General features: G+C 40.8%; 1 protein-coding gene across 1 annotated transcript in view; it reads right to left on the reverse strand.

The window, feature by feature from the left end:
- The window catches only part of LOC109996646 (probable phospholipid-transporting ATPase IIA), a 34,990-nt gene that overhangs the window by 11,560 nt on the left and 2,663 nt on the right, over positions 1–20,767 (reverse strand). Inside the window, exons 2-18 of the mRNA XM_020650885.3 lie at positions 20,329–20,473; positions 18,005–18,118; positions 17,488–17,596; positions 15,304–15,362; positions 13,550–13,601; positions 12,356–12,450; positions 10,748–10,828; positions 9,735–9,810; positions 9,100–9,176; positions 8,766–8,926; positions 8,531–8,673; positions 7,310–7,422; positions 6,473–6,682; positions 3,891–4,052; positions 1,638–1,730; positions 1,417–1,500; positions 227–397 (exon numbers count right to left, since the gene is read on the reverse strand). Of these exons, the coding sequence (XP_020506541.1) occupies positions 227–397; positions 1,417–1,500; positions 1,638–1,730; positions 3,891–4,052; positions 6,473–6,682; positions 7,310–7,422; positions 8,531–8,673; positions 8,766–8,926; positions 9,100–9,176; positions 9,735–9,810; positions 10,748–10,828; positions 12,356–12,450; positions 13,550–13,601; positions 15,304–15,362; positions 17,488–17,596; positions 18,005–18,118; positions 20,329–20,473 (1,945 nt within the window). The remainder of the gene's footprint in view (positions 1–226; positions 398–1,416; positions 1,501–1,637; positions 1,731–3,890; positions 4,053–6,472; positions 6,683–7,309; positions 7,423–8,530; positions 8,674–8,765; positions 8,927–9,099; positions 9,177–9,734; positions 9,811–10,747; positions 10,829–12,355; positions 12,451–13,549; positions 13,602–15,303; positions 15,363–17,487; positions 17,597–18,004; positions 18,119–20,328; positions 20,474–20,767) is intronic.

The raw sequence follows: 20,767 nt of genomic DNA on the forward strand, positions 1-20,767 counted from the left end.
TACTACAAAAACTACTTCAAGTGTGCCAACAAACCATCACTTCAAAGTTCATTTACAAAGCATCAAGATTCCCCCCAGTCTTCTTTTATCTTACTTTGTAGAAGCATGATGCATGTTTATGTATCTGGACATTAAAAACACATGTTCTGGTCTTACTATTATGTTTTTTGTTTTTCTAAATTGTTGCTACTATGAGCTATGAAGCAATCCCGCCCCCCCCTCGGACCTTGATGCCTGCATTGCGAAGGATCTCCAGCGTGGGCCTGACATCAGTCTGAAGCTGGTCCTCCACCCCGGTCAGACACAGCAGCTCCATCTCCATCTCCAGACTCTCGATCACTGTGGCCACCTTCAGGGAGCGGTCGTGCACGCTGAGCTTGGCCTGTACATACCGTGCCTTGGGAGCAAGTAGGGAATTTCTTTTTTATTAGTTTGAGAGGATAAAATTCTGTGAAGTAAAATACAATCATTGAGAGACTAAACGAAAGTAGTAACAGGGTATTAAGAAGGAGAAAATATCAGCAAAAACTGTATAAAATAGAAGCTTTCAGAATCACAAGAAACACTCTGAATGTACAGGAAACTTCAACGGGGGATCCTCGCCCAGTGCGCAAACATGAGCAGATCTTTTCCCCACGCTGAAGATGAAACGGTGTGCAGCATGAAACACACCATTCAACATGCACCGAGACGTCATGCTATCACATATCAAGCTACTCAAACAACCCCATTATTTGTTTGCAAGCAGCCCCTGAAAACTTCAATGTTTTTTAGAAAAATCTGGAAATACAGCCGTGATCAATTGGTTAACGCCCTTCTTTCGGCGCTCCAACTCCAGGGCAATTTGGGAATGAGATAAAGCGAAAACAATTTGAGGGTGACTCATACAGGAACACAAACTCTGTGTGTGACTCAGTCGGTGACTCACTGCTGCCCACCAGCTCTGCTCACACAATTATACACTTCAGTGAGGGGCCTGGGGCTTGAAGACTGCAGGGGGAGGCAAGCCCTGCCCTGCTCAAACAATGAGTGGGGCCTGGGTCTGGGTGTGTGTGTGTGTGTGTGTGTGTGTGTGTGTGTGTGTGTGTGTGTGTGTGTGTGTGTGTGTGTGTGTGTGTGTGTGTGTGTGTGTGTGTGTGTGTGTGTGTGTGTGTGGGAGGGCGGGTGGCACGGACCGGACCCTCTAATTACCAAACAACACACTCTGACATTTCCAAATACTTGAACATGTCTGCAGAACATATCATGCTGTTTTTTTATCAGCCCGATTGGAGATTTGATGTGAGTAAGAGAATGTCTCACATCTGTTGATATCTCTGAAGTTTACAGCTGTTACGGCTTCATCAAACACAAGACGGGGGGGGGAACTACATGTTAAACTGTTATCAGCCTTTTATCTCCTGAGCTGCCACTTACTTCAAAGTCTTGATACTGCTCCTCTGTCAGAGACTTCTTGGAGACCACCAGGACCCTGAGGCCTTCCCTCGCCATGTTTCCGCACTAGAAAACAGTCAGCAACATCTGGATTTAGCATGTCGCAAAGTCTAATAATGTCTGAAGCTTTTATAACAGGGATTAAATCTCTGTTTTTTAACATCTTTATCATGTCTAAGGTGGGGAAAAAGAAGGATTAATACCTCCTCTTCCAGCCAGTCGTTATACTGCACGATGCCTGCCATCACCACATCAGCACCCTTCATGTAGAAAGTGATCTCTCCGTTGGATTCGTCCTAAAACAAAAACAAATACACAACTGTATTCAGGTTGAGACGAAATAGGAAAATAAACACTCCAGTGTGTTCCACTCAGAAAGGATTTCCAGTGTGTGCCCACGTGAGCGAAGGTGCACGTGCACTATTTTGTGATTCTGTGTTGCCTGGAAATGCGCAACTTATTTTGGTATCCTCACGGGGTTTCAAAAAACAAAAAACAAAAAAAAAACGTCTGAAAATATTTTCATAAGGAAGTTGACTTTTTAAAATCCCAGGCTTCCTTAGCATTAGACAGGGCCAATACAAATAATATTAGTCATCAGAGTTAGTCACAGGTTAGTAAAGGTGAGGTTTTTCTCAGATAATATGCTTAAATACCGATCCTATTATCTGCTGTTTGTCTTGTTAAAGTCAGTGTACAGACCAAAATTACCCTCCTAGCAACGAGCACTGACCCACACTGTGTCTGAAGGAAATCACTCTTATTAATGAAGGGGAACTCCAGTGTTCATAAACTGTGGCTCTATTGTTTTATATGTTGGGGTATTAATGATAGGCCAAAGAAAGGATTGCTATATAAATAGACCTTTTAGTTAGGTTTACGTGCTCTAACATACACTGTAAAAAACAACACGTTATGGTAACATAGCAGGGCTGGGTATTTCCCACAACCCCATGATATGATGCGTACCACAAGACAGAGGCCAGGATATGATACATATGGTGATACTCATTGATTTTGGATAATGACCATGTCCTACAACAGCTGTTCTTTATTGTTGAGAATAACAGCAGAGTCATATTAAGGATCCTACAACTTCAAACACTTCACTTCTGGTCCTCAGAGATCCTATAACTACATTCATATATTTTGATATTTAGTGTTATTGTGAACTGCACCATAGGTCAACGTGTATTTCAAAACTGTCATCAAAGCTTTGCATCCATATCGATTCTTTATCAATACTTGTACAGTATTTGCAAGGAGCACATGACGAGATATTACCATATCGATATTTGAGCACAGCCCTGATTCATATTCAGTTTAACCAGCAGTAAGCGTAAAGGGACAACTCAGTATTTTATAGTTTAAGTTATCTCAGCGAATGTAAAGTGTTCCAACATACAAAAACGATTGAAAGAGTTTAAAGGAGACACCTCATATGAAAGTTGAATCAAACATGAATATATAACTATGTTGACATTATAGGATAGGGCTATTTGGAGCAGTGGTTACCTATAGCAACAATGACTCGGTAGGCTGCGTAACTGAATTGCCCTTCTGGGATTAATAAAGTTGTCTGAATCTGAATCTGAATCATCTTAGTTTGGTCATTAAATAAAGGAAATACCGTGCTGATGAAACAACTGAATGTTAAATAAACTAAAAGCTTAAAAGCACAACTTAGTTTGTCTAGGAAGGATCTTTACTTAGTTTTGAATTAATACAAATCCATCTCAACTTCATTTGTAAATTCAGTCAAGTTAAGATTTAAAGACACTAACCTTTTAAAGTTTTTTACAGTGTATGAATGTCCTCAAGGCAACCAGACTCCATTGAGAAAAACTGTTATTTTTTGAGATTCCAGGAAACCTGAATTGCTGGCCTGATGCTGCCTTGATCGGTTAGCTTGTTTGTTTTATTGTCTGACTCTGGTGTTTCAGAGGGTTAACTCAAATCAAACACAACGCAATAGCACAAACACACTAAAGAATCAAGCCAATGATAGACCAGCATTGCTGCATGTTGTGCAAAGTAAAATGACTGTTTTCGTCGATGGCGTCTGCTGGCTTTGAAGATAGAGTGCTGTAATGACTGTTTGTGGTCAAAAAATCTGATCCTAACTTTAGAAAAAGATTCCTTCAGAAACCTTTTCTGTTATTCTGTACTGACAGTGTTTTTTTTTGCAATCTAAACATGTCAGCGGCAAAAACAATCACTTTCAGATTTTCTTTTTTCTATCCACACATGTTGTAGCCATGTGTGTCTAAGGCCACTCTTAGAGGAAATTTAAAAACCTGCATTTCCTGTTTGTCATTTAAACCCACAGATAAGTAAAACTGTTTTAAAAGTTACTTTGCAAACTTGGAATTCAATTTCTTCAAAGTGAGAGGAATGCAAAATGGACACGATGTAACTTCCGATCACTAAAACAACAACAACACCTCAGCACTCACTCGCACTATGATGCCCATCCTCTTGCTCTCATAGGTGAAGGGGAATATCTGCAGGATGGTGAAGTTCAAGATTTGTCCAGTAGGGGTCCGCAGCTGTATGGAGGACTGGTCTCTTCCCACCAGAGTCAGGCCGACACTCTCAGTCCACTGCACCAGCGACACCTATCAACAACAAGTAGTAAAAGCTTTAGTGGGGGGGGGGGGGGGGGTCAGTGGGTGGGGAGGGATGGTGCTTTTAGATTCATGTTAGAGCTTATATTTAATGTTTTAGCAACACATTTTGTCATCCAGGTACACACAGCAAGAGCAGAAAAGTAACTCTGTTCAGGGTTTTTATTATTCTTTCATCATGGTAAAGCCATTATATCAATATGATGTTCCATTACTTGAGTTACAAAGAAAACAGTGAAGGCCACTTTGGGCCGAGCCGGATGTCAGAGAGCACAGTAACCATTCATGACTTAATCAATAGCTCAAGCTCTTTCAGCACTCGAACACTATTGACTGATAAACGAGGGAAATGTTCATGTCTCCACTGAAAATATATATATATTTTTTGTTTGCTTCTTTCTGAAGGACACAGCCATCCATTAATGACGCTAAGCTAACGTGTGTGTGTGTGTGTGTGTGTGTGTGGAGAGAAATAGAGGGGAGACAACATCGCCCGATACCTTCCAGACCAGACGCTAAATAACATACCTAATCCGTCAAACATCTTCTGGCAGGTCTAATAGCAGAGCAGGCCAAATGTACTGAGGTGAAAGAAAACAAACAACTTGCCGATTTTTCAAAAGTGGATTTTAGAAATGTAAATTTTAAGGTTTCGAAATGACTTATTTTGGAAAGAGATGATCATGTAGTCTGGCAATGCCTGACTGGGAGAGCTTTGAACGTCAGAAAAAGCTCCGACTACCATAAAGTTTGTCATCCAGGTTTGGGAAATATGAAGTTTGATCTTAGTCACAGTCTACAAATAGTCACTGCGAAGGCATTTCTGGATCTGGTATTTAACCACGACGGCAGCACCACCTTGTAATAGCAGCGTCTGGGTTGGCTGCAGATTTTTTTTTTTTTTTTTTTTTTTTTTTTTTTAAATGGGACTGAAAACGGTTGTTTGACGCAAAACCCACCACATGGCTGACACGTTCTTTTATGAGCTGTAAAGCAAAGTGATTCAGAAATGAACTCTCCTGGGTGAATCACACATAATGTAGGTCAATAGAAGATGAGCCTAACTTTGAAACAAGAGAACAAAAATCTAGAATAATTACAGTATGCCTTAACATTATTGGTAAAACCATGCATTCAACAGGCACTGACATTGTGTCCATGGTAGGTCAAAGCCAAAAACCAGACCTACATTAAGACTTCCTGAGAGTGGTAGGAAAGCAAACTGAATCTCGACCTAGAATGAACAGATACAATGCACCATTCAGGGCTCTGCTTCTTCAAGAACAAACTGTTAAGACTTTCATCCCGTGTGACCGAGAAGAAGAAGAAAAAAAAAAAGAGTTTCCTCCAACAATATCAACCGCAGATATTTAATCACAACAGCTGTCCTGCGCTCTATTGAGCAACGTTATCAAAGAGGAAACTCAAAAGGGCAGAAGTGCAATGGGCTGGGGAGCACATTAAGGAAATCCGTATTTATGCTGCAGGAAATGGATCGAGTCAAATCCTGCAGTCCTCCTTCCTGACGTTCAAAGAATATGCAAACAAATCATGGACATAAATAAGGAATGGGGGTTTGGCTTTGTGGATGTTCCCTCTCAACACTCGAGAGATAATGTACTCGACTGTCACACTCCTCCATCCTGAGATCGGTAGTTTGTTTGTTTTGTTGATTTGGATCGCCATGAGCTTCAGCATGAGATACACGGGCTACAGTTTATGTTCTGATAAGAGAATTTGCACAAACAAGCTATTGATCACAATGCTCAAACTGGGGAACTGGCACTCTCTCTCTCTCTCTCTCTTCTCTCAGTCTCTCGTTCTCTTCCTCTACTCGTCTCTTCTCCTCCTCTCTCTCTCTCTCTCTCTCTCTCTCTCTCTCTCTCTCTCCTCTCTCTCTCTCTCTCTCTCTCTCTCTTCTCTCTCTCTCTCTCTCTCTCTCTCTCTCCTCTCTCTCTCTCTCTGTTACTACCCACATCTTTTCCTGGGAGCTCATGAACTATCTTAGGTTCCTCTTTTACCTGTTTTTGTAAAGTGTCTCGATATAACACTTGTTATGAATTGGCGCTACACAAATAAAAATTGATTTACTGATATCTTCAATTACCTGCGCCTTGTACATAGCTTAATATAATTATTAATTTTACTTTCACTTGGTACTTATTGCTTAAAACATCGATTTCAAAATCTGCCATCGGCTGAAATGTTACTTTAACGATCGGTATCGGCCCTGATTTTCACAGTCCTGTAATTTTAGATATTTTGGAAGATTGTTTACGTTTTTGAAGAACATTGAAATGGTTTATATATAAATGTGTTTTTTTTTCTTCTAATCAAAGCAAGGATATTTCTATCTATCATAATGTGACTGGACTGGTGAGTGCGTTATTCTGTGCGGCCGACCGTCGTACCTCATCTGGGCTGGAGGCCTGGTAGACCCTGCACGTGTCTTCGTAGTGCTGCTCGGCCTCGGCCTGGTCCGTCACCCCGTTGGACTCGTACACGGGCGTCACGTTGTGCACCAGGGCGATGGCCTTCACAGCCTCGTGGACTCTGCTGCTGATGGTCTTGCGGACCTTTGTAGCTGCTGGAGCCCTGGAGGCCGGGAGGTCATGGGTGGGCTGGAGAGAATAAAAAGCAGATCTAAAGGATATTGCAAAATAAAATAAAAAAAACAGCGAATAATGTGACCAATAAAAAAAAGGAGTCGTATAAGTGACTTAAAATGTTCATATGAGGTTTGTTTTTTAGTTCAGCTCCACAGAACTTATTTTCACATCAAAAAGACAAATAAATGAAGACGTGCAGGTTCCAGTCAGAGTAACTAGCTGCTTTTTGCTCTCCCCCCGTCTCAATCATTGCTGCCATAGTGGCCTGTAAACATAACCAGATGTGCAAAGTAAATATGAACACTTTGGCCTCTGCATTGTGGCCTCGCTATTTTTAGAAGGCCGTGCGTTCCGGAGGTTAATGGTAGCGTCATTAAAGAAGTCCGGTCAGTGCTTCGCTTGTGGGCTAATCCTGTTTCCTGCTTCACTAACCTCTGGTGTCAATGGGGTACAAAGGGTGTCATCTGAGGTCAGGAAGCATTCAACCAAACAATAATCACAAACTGATATGTTTCCCACAACAATGCCTTTGTCTGTTTGCTTTACCCTCTGCCAAGATTTAGGAATTTCAACTTTTTTTGTTTTGTTTTTGTAACAATTTGGCTCATTTTCAGTTTTTCTTCTCTCTGTGTTTCTTACCTGTGTGTAGGCGCTGAACACATGGCTCTGCACTTCATCCATCGAGTCCATCCCATATGCAACGGTTCCAAGATGGAGGCGCCTGAACACCATCTCATTTTGAGTGAGAGTTCCTGGTGACGATCGCATAAAAAAAAAAGACAATTTAGAATCAATTTCAAGATGAACTGAAGCATCATGTCACAGATCTGCATACAGATTTGTTCTTCTTTTCTCTAGTCCTTGACTAAAAACAGCCTCACATTGCCGTCCCGTCCATGTAAACATGATGTAAACACAGCTCTGACAACAGTACAGCTGGCAGGACTTACTTAGGGGTCTTACTTACTCATTGTAGACAGTCAGACTCAGAAAGACATTTACACAGAATAAACTTGATTTCTGCTGTTTTGATGTGTAAATTTCGCAAAGATTAAATGTTTGGGTATCATTCTGTGTGGTTTACAGAGTCTGACCTTTCAACCATAGCATTCATATCCCATCTGTGCACAGTAAGTAGTTTGCAGCTGTTAAAAAACAATAAGACACATGTTTTTTTGCATTGGTATTGGTCTGTTCTAAAGTCTAGGTGAAAGTTTTCTTTTCTTTATATAACCTGGATGAGATCAATTGCTTATTGCATTGCTATCTTTCACACGTTGGGATTACCAAACATTAATAAGTGTCCTTAAATAAGAGTTTGCATGTCACATATGGTGATTGGGCCAGAAGCCTCCACCTCTGTATCCTCACACTCACTTTAAAAGAATTTTCTGTCAGTGTATCAGAAAAGGCCTCAGGGGGGGGCTGGCACGTACATTAGCCCCGACCTGCAGACCCCACCGGCCTCCTCAAGCTCTGGACGGGGAAATGGCCGATCATTTTTATTGGGCTTGAGAGCTATAAATCTGACGTGTAGCACCTCGCGCCTGAGGAAGTGCACTGGTGGAGGTGTTATGCTCTGGAGGTGTGTACGGATGAGAGACTTTGGGGCTTTTTTTTTTTTTTTTTTTATGATTTAAGGGCCCAATAAGTAGCAGGTCTGCAGGAGCAAGAAACCCCAACCACAGAGAAACCCCCACTAGGGTAGGAAACGACTTAACTCTGTCCTTCTGGATACTTCCACAGCACAAATCCCCTGCATCATAACCTCTTATTTTAGTCTTGTGTGGTTCTTTTTTGGCCACACAAACAGAGGCAGTTTCGCTCTGCTTTCATGAAATGCTTTGCCTGAAGTCTAACCTGTTTTGTCCGTCAGCAGGTAGGAGATGCGTCCGAGCTGTTCAGGTATGGTGCTCGCCCTCACCATCGTCCCGGGGATCTTGGAGTCTTTTTTAATCATCCAGCTGAAAACCATCTTTCCCATATCCAGATTGACACGCAAACTGCATTTAAAAAACAAACACTTAATTAGCTTTCTAAACACACAAGATCCAACACAAGAGACGACTTGGAAACAGTGAGTCTCGATCCGCACCTGATGGGCACGATGTGAGAGAAGAGCAGTATGAAGCGAAAGATCTGGAGGTACCAACGGCCAGCGAAGTGCTGCAGGGCCACCATGACCAGCGACACCACCACCAGGGCGACAAACAGGATCTTAGTCAGACAGTTCACCTCCAAGTCAAACAAACCCACCTAAGAAGGAGGAACAGAAGCAAACATTATGAGTCATATCAACAGAAGTGCTCCGTTTGTATTTATTATGAAAACTAAGCAAAGTGAAATAAGTGACAAGAAGATATCTTTAACTCAAAACACAAATATATCCTCGTACTCGGGTCTTCAGGCTCTGGTGCACGCTACTGTACCTTGTGCCGGGGGTTGGAGGTGTTCATGACACTGCGCAGCTCCCTGCCTGTGTAAATCACAACCCCCACCACTGTGCCTTGAGTGAGAGGGGGAGAAAAAAGACATTAGGAAAAAAAAAAAGCTGCCGCAGGTCAATTTAATAAAAGCCACCACATAAAACACAGTGTGTCAAGAAGATGTTTCCCAGACTTATAATAATGACAGGGGTAGACTTTTTCAAGTGAATTAATGTCATTAGGAATATAGGAGGCAGGTTTTAAAGTGCTTAATGGATTACATACGATAGCATGGCTTAGAGTGGATCAGGTCTGCAGTGGAAGAAGCACCATTTTAACCATTTTAGTTACCTGCCCCTGGAGCTGTTTATTAATGTCTGACTACCTCGTTATTTCCTCTGTGTATGTGTGAGGATAAGTTTGTGTGTGTGTGTGTGTGTGTGTGTGTGTGTGTGTGTGTGTGTGTGTGTGTGTGTGTGTGTGTGTGTGTGTGTGTGTGTGTGTGTGTGTGTGTGTGTTTGGTTAGACAAGTCATCAGATCAACAGTCGTGAAGGAAGCAATGCAACTGCACGCTAAGAGCAAAGGCTGGCCCTCGCTACTTCCTGGCTATTAGCTGCACCAGCTGTCAGATATTTACCAGAGGCAACAACGGTGCTGGCCCACAGGGTGTTCTCAATGCTCAGACTTTCATTAACTGGAGGGTCGCCGTCTTCCTGTAATGGTTATAGAGCATGGTGAGGAGGAGAGGCAGAAGGGCAATCAATAAAAAAAAAAAAAAAAAAGGTTATCTTTGTTAGATAAACATAAAGTGAACACAGAGCCAGTTTTTCCATGACACCAAAGCCCTGTTCAGACATGACAGAGTATGAAACGTCACTGGATTTAGCTTTAGGTGAAGTGGAGGGTTTTTACTCACACTAAGACGTCTTTTTATTTATGTGTCAAGTCGAACAATTTATGCTCAGATCCAACTTTCTCTCACCACCTATTTACCTATTCCAAATTCAGCTGCCTTTTTGCATAATATCTTAAAAGGTCAGTGGAGATTCTAGAGTCTGTAAGGGCCCTAGGCAAAAATCTATTTGGGGGGGGCCCTCAAACCGGCGTTCATAACCATCATATCTGCCAGAGTCCCGACGCTTCCTCCTCTTCCTCTTCTTTCCTGTTTATATTTTCTCTCCAGTAGAAGGATAATTCCTCTTCATTTTTCATTTTTTGGCTTTCATTGACAAACTTTGGTTTTCAAAGCAGATTTGAATGCTGTCAGATGGGGCCCTCTTAGGGAGGTCTCCTACTGTCTTTGCAAAATTTGTACATCTTGGGCCACTGCTTTGGTTAACAGTTTGTGAGCAATCAGGGGGCCCCTAATTCTCTAGGGCCCCAAGCAGTTGCCTGCCTTACCTGTTGACAAGCAGCGCCTCTGTAAAGGGTGCAAGCCATGTATGGTATGAGCTCCGAGTCTCCAGCAGGAGGTTTAGATGACCTTAGGCTTAATCCAACAGGAACAAACATTATTTTATCACTCAGGCCGTCCTGTTTGTCCTGTTCCTGGTTCTGTTTTGATTTGAATAGATTGGGGTGCCATGTCTGGGGGGGGGGGGGGGGGGGGGGGGCTTCAGTGTCATAGTGAACAGTTGCATTAGCACTCACCCTGGTGAAAGTTCCAACAAAGTTATGGATGTCGATGTTGGGTTCTTCTACGTACACGTACGATCTGATTTGAAGAAGATCCTGAAAGACAGCCAGAAAAAAAAAAAATGGTTATGAACAGAAGACGTGTTGACTGCTGCCTGGATGTGAATATCTTTTCAATACCTGGAAATATAATGTGTAGATACTGAAACACAAAAATGTGACTTAAACAGTCAAATTTGATTGAGAAAACCACTTCCTGTCACACACTATGTAATTATTTTTTACTTAGCAGTTTAATGTATTGCATTTACCGCTTATGCAGCTCCGTTGTTTGCTCAGTGGCTTTTTTTGCATGCAGGCTTCACTTGAGGCTATAATCAGTAGGCAAACTGCTATGACACATTTTAAACAAATACATACTACAGACTTGTTTGACAAATATGGCCCTCTTTTATGTTGAATAACTTGTCAATCCTGAGGCACATATTGTATTCTCTTAAAAAAAAAAGATAAACAAGAAAAAACATCCTGTCTCTGTGAGCGTCGAGAGCAGGAGATGACAGAAGCAGCACAGTTTGGAAAAAAAAGCTGCCGTTAAGGGTTGGGTTAACCCCGGGCTGCAACTGACAAATATTGTTTTTACAACTGATGATGATTATTAACCAACTTTTATCAGTCGATCTTTAAGTCTACAAAATCAACAATCACAATTTCCTCAAGCTCATCTTCATCTTTGCAATGTATAGAACAAAACCAGAAAAACAAAATCCACAGATGATCAAAGAGGGTTTAGAAAAACACATTTTACATATATGATTGATTTTTCACTGATCGTTTTAAAAAAAAGTTAACTAGAGTCCGACCGATTTATCGGCCGCCGATATTAGCATATCATGTGACTATCAGTATTGGCCACGTTCATTATTAATTTTAATATAGTTCATTTTTAAATGTCTAAATTAGAGTTTCAGTGCACTGTCTTTATTCTGACTATTAAAGGATTTTGTTCAACTGTAAAAAAAAAAAATCTTCTCTTCATTTTATATTTTTTTCACAACTGTTTGATAACAGCATTGAGGGATCTGCAAAAAAATATGTGTCTATGTCTATCTATCTTTTAAGACAGATGATAGATCTAAAAAATATATCGGTCTATAAATCGGTATGGGAACTTTTCCTCTTCCTATTATTAGTATCGGTCGGGCCCTAAAGTTAACCATCATCATAGGTCCAAATCAATTTCCTCTCAATAAATCAATCAACTAATAATCTAATCCCTTCAGCTAGTGAACAATAGATCATTTTGCAGATCTGTCCACCTCGGATAAGAAGATTTCTTCCTCAGGAGTAGCAACAGTCTATAACCATATGTAACCATGAATAAAATAGCACCTTTTTAATTTGTTTATTAAGAAATTTGATGATAGTGTTTTTTTTAATCTTTTGACTGGATGACAATTTCTGCATAAATATCTGCCTTATGCAGATAACTTTACAAAGAACTCTTTATAAAGAGTGACCTGAGGTTATCCTTTAAGTTCTTCTTTTTTCACAAAATAAAAGGCACTACATTCATTTTCTCCCACATCTTGTCTTCTTTTCTACTCTTCAGTTTTGACTCACTGCAGCGGTTGGCAGCCTCTGCGTGCAGGCCACTGGGAGGCGTAGTTTCCAGTCCGTCTCTCCATCCAGCTGGTCAGTCCTCAGGAAACAGGAGCCTGGGGAGGAGAGGACAAGAGCTGCCACTATTGGAAACACTTCTACCCCTAGGGGGCAACAATAGATTGTCTTTACCTTTAAAAGGAGGCACATTACAATCTCCATTCCTGATTGTACAAATCACTACATCTCTGTTTCAACAGCAGGATTACCGTTTGACTGCTGCTGGGATTATTTGCTCTGACACAGATCTGTTGCAGGTTTGCAGAAACATATGACAGACGTGCATTGACATACTGAAGCATGATATCACAAATGGAAAGGAGCTACTTTTGTGAATGAGACAAAGCTGCATATTACTGTTGGTATGGAAGCAGAGGCATCCACCCAAAAACCCTTCCCCCCACAGGCCTGCATGCGTCATCCTGCCCAAAACGCCCAACCCTGGCCTAGGCGCTTCATAATTGACCTAATGGCCTCCACATGGAAGAGAGATAACCCAGCTCTATTTCCAGTAAAACAAAGCTGTTGTTTTTTCTTCCCCCGACAGGAAGAAGCAACAACAGCAGCAGCATGCATGCAGCTCCTCTTTTCAGAGCCACATTTGGGTTTTGTGATGGTATAAATAAAGCTTCTTCGTGCGATGGGATTTTTTATGAGCAGTGCCTCCGGGGGTTTGTTGTTTTAAATGGACTTAAGTGTATTTTGTATATGTGCAAATAAAGGCTGCAAAAAGCACACCAGTCGAGTTGGTTCTATCGCACAGAGATCTTGTCTTAATCCATATTTGATTATTCAGATGAGGCCTCCTCCTCTTGTCTCTTGTTTTTCTCTCTGAATTTGATTTTTATGTACCTGGATTTTCCTTTGTTATCTTCTCATTTGAAAGACAAAAAGGGAGTCATGGACAAAGATGAAAAGAGAACAATGTTTAGTCTGCAGTGTCCGTCTCACCTCCACATAACATGGAGTAGGAACTTTTTGAGTGATAGTTTAGTACTGGACCCAATTACAATTTAGACATTGTAGCACTTCCTGCCCCGGTTCAGGGCTAATCCCTGCATCTCAGCGCCCTTTTAAACAAGTCATTTCCCCAGACAGGCAGCCCGGCCGCCGGCCTGTTGTGGAGATCTGGATGAATGACCAGCAGATGTTTACCATTTCTTTCAGAGGTCCTTAAAAAGATCATGTCAGCAGGAACACGCTGGTTCTACAAAGAGAAGAAAAGAAAAAAAACATGAGTTCAACATCACTTCCTGATCCTTCACCCTCCCCTCATCGGCTCTTTAACTGTAGGAACGTTTAAGACTTTTTCATGTGTCACATTACCAAACAGCCAGTCAGTCAAAATAATAAAGCCCTACTGCAAATCATCCTGTCGTGGCCTGGACGAGACCCTGGCATGGGTTTTGCACTCTGCTCGACATGGTCCCTCCACTACACTGGATAAACATCACATTTACACTGCAAGAAAACTCAAATCTTAGCAAGTGTGTTGTTCTAAATCCTCATCAGAACATCTGATGACACTTAAATATTAGCCACATTCACATGACAAGAGCAAATAAACATCTTATCTCCTCAATGTTTTATGAGGACTTTAATTTTATTGTATACCATGTGTATGTGTTGTCCTGTTGTGTGCAACTTACATTTACTTTAGTAGATTATTGGATACGTGCTATTACTAATACCTGTTTAATTTTGTACATTGTCTGCTGAATGCTGCTACTTGTCTGTCCTGCATGATATGCTTTTTTTTTTTTTTTACATTAACCAAATGCTGCTTTACGTGTATCCTGCATGGTTTATGTATTTTCACATGTGGCTGCTTACCTGTCTGCTTCATTACTGTCATATTTCTATTTGTAGCTTTTAGCAATGTTTTTTTTTTTTTTTAGGGAGCCTTTTATAAAAAAATAGCTGGAGACAACTGATGAAAATTTGCCTTTTGGCTAACTTTTGCATATTTACATGAATGTTTATTAATATGCACTGTCCCTGTAAATTAAAAAAATATGTATTACAAGCAAAACTGTTGCGTTTCTTGAAATTAGATGAACTGTCCTTCATGATGTGATGAAACTTCATCAGTACGTTTTGCCTGCTGCCTGGCAGAGATTGTCATTACAAGCACTTTGAGCCTTTTTGTCTTGTTTGTCTGGACTTGTCAGCTGAATTTGGCTTGTATTAAGTGTAATTACATGTTTTAGACCAGGCATTAGACAGATACAGTTGCTAACATTTGAGTTTTTGCAGTGCACTTCACATGCACAGCTTCTCAAAAAGGTGGAGTGTTGCATGGATTCTTGCTGAGAGGTCAATAAAGGCTAACAAAGATGTATTATTATTGCCTTCTCCGAACTCAAAAAGCCCTCTCTGTGTGTTTGCTACTTACTTCCCCTCTCGCTCTTTTATGATTTGTAACCCCCACATAACTCTAAATCACTCAGTCATATTAGTGAAACGTGTGGGACAACATGTGTGACCTTTCCTTCAGCTGCTCCTAAATGAGTGATTCAGGAAGACGCCCAGAGTTGGAAACTGAAGACAGGACTCACTTCTCATATTTCATGCACAAAGACCCCAAGAGGGACATGAGAGACTCCTTTCAAACTCAAGCTAACTTGAGATATTTGAAACGTTTAAATTAAAGATATCAATAAATGCTGCATAATTGAATTTGTGTTTAGGATCCAATTAAAGGCCTTTATGTTGGAGTCTGTTGTGCATGTATTGAGTTTGACAGGCCGAGTTCTCAGCATTGATCACGAGATTACAAAATCTTTACTAACTCCTTTCACCTCAGTCACCAGAAGATTAGCATCCTTACTTGCTTTTGTGTAAATGGTAGCTTCATAGAACGTAATAAATAAAGAAAATCTACACCCTTCTAGGTTTTTCTTACAAACCTTTTCCACGATTATAAGATCTCCGACTTGAATGCCACTGCTCTTAACCTTCACCGTGCCTGCAAAACAGAAAACATTTGGAAGTAAATGAAGTGTTTCAATGATTTGAGTATTGTTTGATGGGTTGAATATGCAAAAAAAAAAAAGAAGAAGGAATTCAAATGTGCAATCCCTCTCTATAATACAACAGCAATGTTCAGTTATCAATGGAGCTGATCCTTCAGAGATGAGGTTTAAGACACGCACACAAAGTTGTGCTGGGTGGTTTAAATCAAATCTGACTTCTCTTGGGGTGAACTGTCGTCCTGTGTGCCTCATCACTCACCCCCTTGTGAATTTAGGAGAAGCAATTTTCCTTTGCACATTTGAAAGAATGCCGGGGGAGTCGAGCTTTTTTCTCTCATTTCAGTCAGAATGAACGGGCAAAATTGTTTGGAGGAGATCACTGACCCCTGACCTCTGCTCTGACCTCTGGGCTTTGCATGTGTAAGACATTAAAGCAAATTAATATTGCTTTGCGTTCGGGGCTCAAGTGACTTCACAATAGTCATCTCCTCCACAAAGCAGCAAGAAGATGAAGATGAAGATTTATATATGAAAATATATTCATGCCAAACCCTCAATATATATGCTTAAAGAGCCTGTGAGGAGCTTTTGGTTTGCAGTGATTTTAGCGCCCCCTGTAGACAAAGCAGAACCTCTTATCGCTGCAGATTTTGTCCAGTACATACACAAGTAGTGCTTCTTTCTTTTTTTTACAAAAAAATTAGTCCTGCCTTTCTTTTTAAAACAGTAAAAGAGTGGCTGAAACTGAAGCAAGTCTGTGAGCATCGACTGTTTCCTCTTACAATCCTCAGTTTACTGTTTCTTCTAATTTACTCTCTCTGATTTGCTTTGAGTTTATAATGTCAACATTTGTATCGTATCACTATTTCTGTTTTTCTTTAAGTCTGATGATTCTGTGTTAATCCTAAAAGCTGAGCCAGGGACGGGGGTTGCAAATTTGCCACAGCTTGAAACCTGTATGCATGGCATCTAATTTGTAGTTTACATATGAAGCCATGTTCATTGCATGTGTCCCTGTTAAATAAACGAGGAAGTCTAAAATGTGTCACTTATTGAAAAACGTCATGACAATGTGAAAAAATGCTGTTTCTGCAGCGTTAAGTTGATCACTTCGTTTGGCACCTTTCAGTGGTTACAGTGGTTACTGTCTGCTGATTGGTCCTCTTTTTGTTTTTTTAGGTCACAAACACCTCAATACTTATTTCAGTATTTTTCATAACCACCTACAAGCTCCTCACAAGAATTTTAAAGCTGCAACGACTTGTCAAAACGGTGCAAGCAGAAACTAAATCTCGATCTTTTAATGATTCATTTATTGCATTGAGTGCATTCATGCAAAACGTGCCAAACATTCACGACTTCTAGCTTCTCAGATTGGGTTGTTTTCTTTGTGATACATCGGAGCAATCTGTTTAGATCTTCAGTCTACGTTTAACTAAAAGCTGCCGCCAGTGACAGAGAGAGAGAGCAAATACATCAGCAACGTTTTAGTACCAAAGTATTTGTGCTACTCAGATGGTGTGCAGGAGTTTGAGTACATATTTTGGGGGGTTATCAAAAACAAGAAATGATCCAATATTGTATTTTGTTGCTGTGGAGTTAATATCATTTAATTGTTACTACAAATGTCTAGAATCAGAAACATATCTGGTATTGTGAGAACCCTACAGGGAACCATGGCAGACACTGATCATCTAATTTATCAAAAGTGAAGAAAAAGGCTATTTGGTTTCATTCTGTGCTTGAAAACAACATACCGAGTTCTGAGGTCATAAAGTTTCTATAAAGCACGGTATAAGCACGGGGGGGCGGCTATCATGGAGGCAACCAGTCATTGTGTTTATGGGTAAAACAAGCTGCCACATCAAAGGAGCAAAGTGATGGAAACCGCAAGAGGTCTCCTGCTTTTTATTGCTGGTAGCACTTTATACCGAGGCCTCTTATGTACACTTTTACATCTCTGCTTTGAATTAGCCACCGTTTCCCCTAGCCCCAATAAGTTTTAATAGGACCAACCTTCTACAGTTAATACAAAACGCTCATGTATACTGAGAAATGAGCAACAAAACAACACAGACACAACTCACACGGCGTGGGCTCAGTCGTTCTCATACTCACCTCTGGTCGAGAGCTTGCTGTAAATCTGAGAGTTCACCTCTTTGTCCCGGATGTAGCATCGTATTTCTTCGACTGCCTCTCTTGTGATGGTGATGGTCAAAACAAGACCCTGGAGAAGAGAGAAATGACGACTAACCAATGACTTTACCACTGAGTAAGTGTCGGAGAAAATTAGTTTGTAGAAACATTTCTCAATATTAATCAGAGAAAAGAAACAAATCTGGGAGCAAATGAGAAGATTCACCGCACACAAGATGGCTAAATGACTTCTTCTTTTTATTCATTTAGAAACTCAAACAAACAGCGCGTTTCACCCGCGTGGCTTCATCAGGTCTAAAGCGGGTGAAGCGCGTTGTAATCCGGCCTCCTTGTGTGTGGTGAATCTTCTCATTTGCAGTCAAAGATGATGCTTCCTGTCATCACAGGACATAAGAACTGACACATGCTGTGCACAGGGCGTCCATGTTTGTATGATTTTAAACAAACACAGACTCTACTATTGTGAAATGTAACATACCAGAGGGACCCAGTAGGTGTAGAGTGCGTATAAGCGGAGCTCCTTAATGAACTGGGAGCAGGCCAGAAGCAGGAAGTACAAGTTGAAGAAGTACTTGAACTGATTAAACAGCACCTGAGAATGAAACACAAAGACTTATTCTACATATGACTAAGCCTCTCATCTGTTGACACAACTTTATAACATCATGACTAACGTTAACAGGAAAATGATTACGCAGTTAATGTTTCCATGAGCTTTGTCATGGCCTTGTTTGAACACCTTTGAATGAACAGTCATCTAAACATCACTTCAAGTCAAGACACAATGCAGCCACATGGAACATTTAGAAAACCACAGTTCCACACGGTGCTGTAAAGGTTTAAAAAACGTTATCAAATAAAAGGCAAAGCGGAGTAAAATACAGAATAAAACGAGTAAAACGAACAATAAAACACAACAAAAAGGTGCAAAATAACGTTGAATTATTCAAAGCTTGATCCAAAGGCGACTGGACTTGGTGGAAGATCTTGCTTCATTTTCTAGCTCCGTCCACAACTTAGTTTAGAACTGAAGAAGTCTTTTAAGAGGAGAGGTGCAAAGTCTTCAAGAAGATCATCCACCATATATCTTAAAAACTTCATTTATCGCCCAGCCTCATATTGGATCATTTAAAGGTGCTCTGCAAAACTACAATGAAGTCCTCTCTAGTTTCTGATTCTCTAATGTAAGTAAAAGTACATTTGACAGTCTAAGCTTGCTTGTTCAAACAAAACAAACATTTTAGAGATGATTAAGAGCTCTGGGAAATGAAAAGGGAAGATTTTCACAGAATTTGGACACACACAAAAGATCAAACAATTAAATCTTTGATAGAGAAAATAATGTGTTCATCTTGGATCACAGTGCTTATTGAAACTCAGTTAATTCTCCTGAAAAATTTGGGATGCAAAAACAGAATAAAATCACATTTTAAACACTTTCCAAATCAGTCATAACCACGAAGGAAAAAAAGGAAATAACTGACTATGAAGTGCAGCAACACTTGACTGTAGACAAAGAATTGAGTCTAATGATTAAAAGTGTTACATCATCCATGTTAAAAAGTAAAAAAAATCTATTCAACAACATGTCGCTCACTGTTTACTTCTGAATCTGTTAGCTAACCTGAGACACATGGAATAATATACATGGGGGCTCTTGTCACTCTTAAAATTAGCACTGATGACACTACTTTGCTCAGTTTAATTACCATCAGAGTGCAAAATGACTACAGAGGGAAACCATGTGTCCTCCTCACGCTGCTGCTGCAGGAGAGAGAGGGAGCATGCACAGAAACATAAACACAACAATATGTCCAACCCGAGAACAACTTCTTGACATGAACAAAGACAATAAAAATCTGCACAATTTGCAATGCAAAACACATCTCTCTTGTCTTCAGCTTTCCAAACAAATTTTGAGGCACATGTCTGACTTCATAGACAAAAAAAAACTCAGAAGATCGTAAGACAACTGAATGTCTGGAAAGCAAATGCATATGGAAATCAGGCCGGGGAAATGTGAGGGTCATAAACACACAGCTTAGCACAGTAAATCCTCTGCAAACAACGTCACATCGCTCATTTTGGATTTCTACTGAAGGCCTAGTCCACATGTAGGCAGGTTAAACATAATCCTGTCCACACACTCTCAATTCTCAAAAAACATCTTCATCCACATGAAATCACAAAACACAATGTCGTGAGCGTGCCAAGTCAAACATGATGTCCTTGACATGCAAAAATGTTCTCGCCATTACCCTGCAATGACCATTTCATTTACAAAGTTGTCCATTCAGGCGTCTCTGCTCCTCAACATTGTGGGAGAGCAACTGTCATGTATGTAAGCATGTAGAAAGTCCAGTTAGCAACGTTAGCACCAGCGCTAGTTTGGTTACGTCTGCCATCGCACCAACCTCGTGTAAACAAAAGTGACAGCTCGCTTTAGCTTCATCTGACTTCATGGAAACCGTGTGAAAACATGGCCATTATGCTCAAGTCTCCATCCAATAGCTTAACTGTACACATGCCTAAAAGTGTGCACTAAAAGTAAAGTTGTCTTACTTATTGTGATAAATTCAGACTTTTGCCAAGGGTGTTTTTTTTTGCATGGATTTATCACAATATTGATGAAGATGTGATTACAACACAGCCTTAATGAGGAGTACAAGATGGTAAGTAATGTGTCCTTCAAGTGACAGGGAGTCAACACAGAGGTGGGTGGTGGTATTGGGAGGGGGGAGGGGGGGGGGGGGGGGGTTAAAGGGAGCAGGGTCAGGGGGGTGACCTTTGACTGATACTAACCGCAGGCAGGAAGGTGAAGAAGTTGTACTTCTGGTTGTTAATGACATTCCTGGGGTACCTCTGCTCCCTCTTTTCTGGGTGGCCGAGCCACACGGTGCGGGGACGGAAGTCGCCCATGCCGCAGCATCTCGACCACGGACAACACCTGAGAGGAAGAGGAGGGTGAGAAAAGTAAATATAAGGACTATCTCACCGGCAATACTAGAAAGTTGCATGAAAAACTGAGGTTACGATGAAATATTTGGAATCCCTTAAAATGATGAATCTGTCGTTGTAGTGGCTCCATCTTCAATGAATTTCTTTGACACATCTCTTTGTTAATGTGTTGCTATTTGAAGCTACAAACCCAACAAGGACAGACAAGTGAGAGCCACAGATCCATTAAGATCTGGTTTACAAAATAAATATTAACTTAAACAGGAAACAGGTGGCCACTCCT

This window comes from Labrus bergylta, chromosome 12 (assembly GCF_963930695.1).
Source record: "Labrus bergylta chromosome 12, fLabBer1.1, whole genome shotgun sequence".
Taxonomy (NCBI): domain Eukaryota; kingdom Metazoa; phylum Chordata; class Actinopteri; order Labriformes; family Labridae; genus Labrus; species Labrus bergylta.